Source organism: Streptopelia decaocto, assembly GCF_964273445.1.
Source record: "Streptopelia decaocto genome assembly, contig: HAP1_SCAFFOLD_235, whole genome shotgun sequence".
Classification (NCBI taxonomy): Eukaryota; Metazoa; Chordata; class Aves; order Columbiformes; family Columbidae; genus Streptopelia; species Streptopelia decaocto.
In genome coordinates this window covers 51,384-57,953 of record NW_028116196.1, presented here as the reverse complement: position 1 = coordinate 57,953, position 6,570 = coordinate 51,384, and the positions used below count along the sequence as shown (strand labels likewise).

At 54.2% G+C, this 6,570-nt stretch overlaps 1 protein-coding gene across 1 annotated transcript; it reads right to left on the bottom strand.

Annotated features, from left to right (window-relative positions):
• Nucleotides 1–2,590: 2,590 nt before the first annotated feature.
• LOC309452308 (olfactory receptor 14A16-like) lies at nt 2,591–3,526 on the bottom strand (the record flags this gene model as incomplete). The annotated part of the gene is made up of 1 exon (XM_082076948.1): nt 2,591–3,526. One exon carries the CDS (start codon nt 3,524–3,526, stop codon nt 2,591–2,593), a length of 936 nt encoding a protein of 311 aa, XP_081933074.1.
• Between the last annotated feature and the right edge of the window lie 3,044 nt (nt 3,527–6,570).

Below are 6,570 nucleotides of genomic sequence, written 5' to 3'. Positions count from 1 at the left end.
ATGAAGAAAATTAACCCAATTTCAGTAAAACCAGCACGTTTCCTGAGCCTCCCCTTCACCAGGCTAAAGCAGTTTGGGTGTCTCAACATCTCCACACATGACCCAGACTTTCTCTGGCCACATGGCAGCTCCTCCCATTCCTCCAGAATGGGGAACCTCACACTGGAACACACGGCTCCAGTGTGACCACACCAGTGCTGAGTCACGATGGACAATAACTGCCCTTGTCTGGGTGGCCACGCTCCTCCCAGTGCAGCCCAATGTGCTCATGGGCATGTTCCTGTTTAGCACCACTGAGAACTGGCTGAACATCCAGGCTCAGAGGGTTGTGACCAGTGGCACAAAGCCCAGCAGGAGGCACCATGAGGAGCACTGAAGGACACCATATCCCTACCTAACAGGTGTCTCTTGGGTCCCTGGAACCACCTCAGTGACAACAGGGAGTGCACTGCTTGTATAGGGTGGAGAAGATGGGGTCTGGAATGAGGGTCCAGGGGCAGTTTCTCCTGGTTGTTCAGGCAGCGACAAGCTGGGCTGGACATTTGGAGAGAGGAACTCTTCCTCAGGGCCTCCAATGGGCATGGGGATGATCTAGATGCATTCAAGGACCTTTACGTCTTTGTTGTAATAGTATATGGGTCCCAGAACTGCAGACAGCTCTCAAGGTGAGGTCGCACTAATGCTGAATACAGCAGCATAGTCACCTCTTTTGACCACATGGCCATGCTGTGTTTGATGCACCCCAGGGTGGGGGTTACTGTCTTGACTGCTGGGGGACACTGTTGCCTCCTATTGACCCTGTGGCCAAGCATCACGCCAGATCCCTTTCTGCAGGGCTGCTCTCCAGCCGCTCTCTCCCAATCTGCACTTGCACTCAGTGTTACTCTATCCCAGGTGAACAATCCAACTCTTGGACTTGTTCAATTTCATGCCAAGTGCTGGGTCCTGCACTTGGGTCACAACAACCCCAGGCAGCACTACAGGCTCAGGGAAGAGCGGCTGGAAGTCTGCCCAATGGAAAAGGCCCTGGGAGTGTTGATGGACAGTGACTGAACATGAGCCAGCGTGTGCTCAGGTGGCCAAGAAGGCCACCAGCATTCCCACATGCATCAGGAATAGTGTGGCCAGCAGGACAGGGCAAGTGATCATCCCTCTTTTCTTGGCACTGGTGAGGATGCACCTCAAATCCTGTGTTCAGTTTTGGGCCTATCACTAAAAGAAAGACCTTGAGGTGCTGGAGTGAGTTCAGAGAAGGGCAACAGAGCTGCTGAGGGGTCTGGAGAACAATTCAGATGGGGAGCAGTTGAGGAACTGAGGCTGTTTAGCCTGGAGAAAAGAAGGCTGAGGGGAGACCTTATTGCTGTCTACAGCTACCTGAAAGGAGGTTGGAACATGGAGGGTGTTGGTCTGTTCTCCCATATGGCAATTGGAGAAGGAGAGGAAATGGCCTCAAGTTGCACCCAGGAAGATTCAGTTCATATATTAGGAAAAATTTCTTCATGGAAGAGTTTGTGAGGCATCGGAACAGGCTGCCCAAGGAGTCGCTAAGTCACCACCCCTGGCAGTCTTTACATATAGATGAGGTTCTTAGGAATATGGTTTAGTGCCAGAGTTGGGTTAATGGTTGGACACAGTGATCTTGAGGGTCTCCTTCAACCTAAATGATTCTATGATCTCAGTGGGATGAGAAACATGGTGAGGCAGCTCTCCCAGATGGAGTACTGATATGGATGGATGGATGGATGGATGGATGGATGGAGGGATGGATTGGGACAGAGAGGAGGATCAGCCTATCAGCCTAAGGGCCGGGGCCAGCCATGGCATGATGGAAGCAAGGCCGGCCCCCCTTTGTCCCCTGCTCTTGTTTTCAAGGTATCCTTTACACCCATAGCTGGCAGCCCTCCTGTGCCAGCCCCTCTCACCAGCACACGACTCCTGGCCAGGAGCTCTTCATGCTGCTCCTGCTACCGCAGTGACAGAGCAGCCTGCCCTGAGCTGGGGAATGCAGAAAGAGGGTTCTGTGGGTCATTCATTCTCCTGCTGAAGCACAGAGCACAGGGAGCAGGCTGTGGTGCCTGGAAACCACAGCGAGACAGTCCAAGGCAGATCACTGAAGGTCCTTCACCATCTCCAGGAACACTGGGCACCCACAGATGGACACTCAAACCAGCACCATGACGTAACATGGTGCCCCAAGTCCTCCCCTGAGCCATGAAAAACACAAGTACGGCAGCATGGCCTTGTGGGGGAAATTTATTCAGGTTGACCACAGCTTTGGAAGAAGAGCCCAAGCTCCAAATACTGAGACTGAGGAAATCCCCTTTTGTGGGGTGTTTCAAAAAGATGGCCCCAATTTCAGAAATACAGTGATTTTAAAATGGGTCCACACCTGTATTACAGAGATGTGACACAGGACACCAGCTGTACCAGGGCCCCTGAAACAAATAGACAGGCCTCTGAGTCACTGCTCTGGAGAAGTGCCATGGGTGAAGAAATTCCTTGACAAACATGGTTATCACAGATGAAATGCTCAATGCAGAGGAGGTTCCCGAGATGAACTGGAAATCACTTCTGAAGAGACACAGGTAACTTATTGTTGCGGACAGAAAAATGACTGAATCAGCTTCTTCAGTGCCACTTTCAGCTCCTGGTTCCTCATGCTGTAGATGAGGGGGTTCACTGCTGGAGGCACCACCAAGTACAGAACAGACACCACCAGATCCAGGCTTGGGGAGGACATGGAGGGGGGCTTCAGGTTAGCAAACATGCCAGTGCTGACAAACAGAGAGACCACAGCCAGGTGAGGGAGGCAGGTGGAAAAGGCTTTGTGCCGTCCCTGCTCAGAGGGGATCCTCAGCACGGCCCTCAAGATCTGCACATAGGACACCACAATGAACACAAAACACCCAAATCCTAAACAGACACTAATCACAATAAGCCCAAGTTCCCTGAGGTAGGAGTGTGAGCAGGAGAGCTTGAGGATCTGGGGTATTTCACAGAAGAACTGGCCCAGGGCATTGCCCTTGCACAGGGGCAGTGAAAATGTATTGGCCGTGTGCAGCAGAGCATTGAGAAACCCAGTGGCCCAGGCAGCTGCTGCCATGTGGACACAAGCTCTGCTGCCCAGGAGGGTCCCGTAGTGCAGGGGTTTGCAGATGGCAACGTAACGGTCGTACAACATGATGGTGAGAAGATACAATTCTGCTGAAGCTAAAAAGGCAAAAAGAAAGAGCTGTGTAGCACACCCTGCATAGGAAATGACCCTGGTATCCCACAGAGTGCTGGCCATGGACTTGGGGACAATGGTGGAGATGCAGCCCAGGTCGAGGAGGGCGAGGTTGAGCAGGAAGAAGTACATGGGGGTGTGCAGGTGCTGGTCCCAGGCTATGGTGGTGATGATGAGGCTGTTGCCCAGGAGGGCAGCCAGGTAGATGCCCAGGAAGAGCCAGAAGTGCAAGAGCTGCAGCTCCCGTGTGTCTGTGAACGGCAGGAGGAGGAACTGGGTGATGGAGCTGCTGTTGGACATTTGTTTTTCTTCAGCACGGGGCGCTGTCATGAGAAAAAAAAAAAAGACAGTGAGAAGCCAGGGAAGAGTCCTCTGACAAAAATCAAACCAGCTTCCATAGACCCTCCCCTGTCACACACAGACACTCTTGTGTTTTTCTAGGAGTACCTTTTTCAGCACTGTGGCTGCAGCCCTGCTTGGGGCTGGAAAATGTGCAACCAAGAGCAGGGCCTCTGCCCATGGGCCGTCGATAAGTCAGCCCAGCTGGGCAGAAGTGGGGCCACGGGAACGGTGGGGACTGTCCTGGTTCTGCTAACACAGAAGGGCTGTCAGCACTTGCTTTCCCAGTGATAGGGAACAGAGATGGTGAAGGCAGTTTAAGAGTTCCAGGTTTTTTTACACCTTCCCCCATATTCACTGCAGAGTGTTGTTGGGTGTCAGAAACCCTCAGCATTTCTGCTGCACTGAGGAGAACAGAGCGAGTCCTGCGAGACCAGAGGGTGCCTGTGGGTCAGTGCAGAGTGAGGGCAGCTGGTCTGTCCCTCTCTCTTGCTCCAGCTGCCCTGGGCTCGAACCTTTCTGACATGGGGGCTGATCACACTCCCATGTTACCCTGAAAAGCCACCAGGCACTGCTGAGAGCAGAGGGATCCACCTCAGACCACGACAGGTCTCACCCTTTCCTAAGGTCTCAGCACCCCATGCTTAGCCCAAGAAACACATGGCTCATTCCCCAGCCCCACAGACTGCATTGCCCACAGCCCACAGGTCAGAGCAAAGCTGGGACACGTGTGCCCATGGACACACCTGCAGGAAAGGACCCACAAGATCAGGCTGTGACTCTGCAGCTGAAACTGCCATCCCCAGAGAGCCTGACAGCAAGAACAAGATCCCAACAGCAGTGACCCAGAGCAGGGGAGCAAGAAGGAAAATGCGGTGAGGGTGGGTGTGAGAGAGGCCAGGGCAGAGGCAGCCGGGCACTCAGACAGCGTCACCCTTCCCCAGCTGTGCAGCCACCTCCCAGACACCAACACTGCCGGGCAGCTGCTCTCAGCCCCTGTGCTCTGCAGAGGAACTGCAGCTCTGGCTGCACAGGAGCTGCTTCATGCCTTGGAGCCCCCGGCCCTGAGGGCAGAGGCTTTGCTGGGTGGGACAGGAGGCCAGGGGGCTGCTCACAGGAGGGATCTGACCTGCAGGGGGTCATACAGAGTTTTCTCTCTTTTCCCTCCCATAACAATTCCGGGTTCGGTTTCCTCTCATTTCTGATCATTTCCCTGCTGCCTGGAGATTCTCCCCCTGGGAGGTGTTTCCCTGTCCATGTCTCTTCCCTGTCAGTGCTCACAGACCATCCCACCCTCTGTGCCCTCCCCCTGGCCCTACAGATCCTGCCTGTTCACAGGGCACTGCCTGGGGGCATCTTCCTGTTTGCAGGCTGGAAAACAGATTACAGATTAAGTGTAAGGTGTCCAGCAAAGGTGATGCAGGTTCTGCATAGGCAGAGGAGAGGCAAGGCATGCCAGGATTCTCTTGAACACCTACTGCAGTTCATGTGTCTCAAGTATTTGTTTGAAATTAAAAACTGCCTTAATCACCACCCATTCCCCAGAGTAGGAGACTGAACACACAGACTCAGGGAGGTTCCTTATCTTTGTATTATTCTTTGTCTTTGTAGTATTCTTTGTCTTCTTCTCCTTGAAACCTCCTCTTGTCAATATTCTGGAATGAGCTGGAGCTGTGAGCAGCCCCGACCCATGGAGAACCCAGCAGCAGAAGGACCCTGCCCTGGCAGGGGTCGCTCCTTCCCCCCACAGCTTCTCCCCTCAGTGTTGCTGGGATCTCCCGGGCAGGCTGAGCGCTGACCCTGGCAGGCGGCAGAGTCCCTGCCCTGGCACAGCCCTGAGGTGCAGAGACTCTGCTCTGCAGGACAGCCCTGGGTTGTGTTCCAGTTTGCACCTACTGCCCCTGTCCTATCATTGATTGTCACTAAGAAGAGCCTGGCTCCATCCTCCTGACACTGACCCTTCACATATTTATAAACATTAATGATGTCGACCCTCTGTCTCCTCCAAGCTCAAGAGCCACAACTCCCTCAGCCTTTCCTCACACAGGAGATGTTCCACTCCATCATATTTGTGTGTTCAGCCGTGCCCAGTGCAGGGGAATGCAGAGCTCTGGGCACTCACCCCACAGCCCCAGCCCCTTTGAAGGGCACAGCGGCTGCTGGGGGCACAGACCGGGTCTCAGACTCCCCCACAGCCCCAGGGCTGGATCTGGACATGGCACAAGGACATGGAGACCAGTGAAAATCCAGGACTCCTGGTGTCATCTCCAGCAGATCCCCACCACAGATGGAATGTGCCCCTCAGTGCCAGCCCCTCTCCCCAGCCCAGATCAAGAGTCCTGGTCCAGCAGCAGAGCAGCCGGCCCCAAAAGGGTGTCTGCAGAAAGAGTTTCTCTTTCTCTTGGATTCATCCCTGCAGGCACAGAAATGGTCCCTTGCTCTTCTCCAGGGACATCCCTTTCCCCAAGTGAGGGTGTCCAGGCTGCTTTGGATGGTCCTGGTTCCCTCCCTGTGCTCCCCACAGGACCCTGATCTGGCGATGCTGCTCTGCAGAGCGAGGGGCTGTGGTGTCCTGGGGCCATGGGGTGACTTTGCACTGTTCATGCTGGTTGGGCTGGGAAACAGACCCAGCTGGATGAGCATCACTGCTGCTGAGCCCTTTCCATCTTCCCAGCTGGCTCAGGAGCCGAGGACAAGGCTGGGCAGGACCATGGGGTGTCTCTCATGGCACAAAGGGCAGGGGAGGGCTGCACTAGATTCAGCCTGTGGGCTTTCAAATACAATATCCTCAATCATTGTCCAGTCTAATGTCACTTTGTCTGTTCTGGTTCACAGCCTCTCCTGACATTGCAGATCCTTGTTAGCCCATGGGCTCTTCAGGTTCACGTTTTCCTCTGGGAGAAATTACCTTGCATGTTCACTCATTTTAGGAGACGCCACTCACTGCCCACTCAGATTTGGACAATGTCCCTGGAGATCCCACGAGCTCTCCTGGCAGGTCCCGA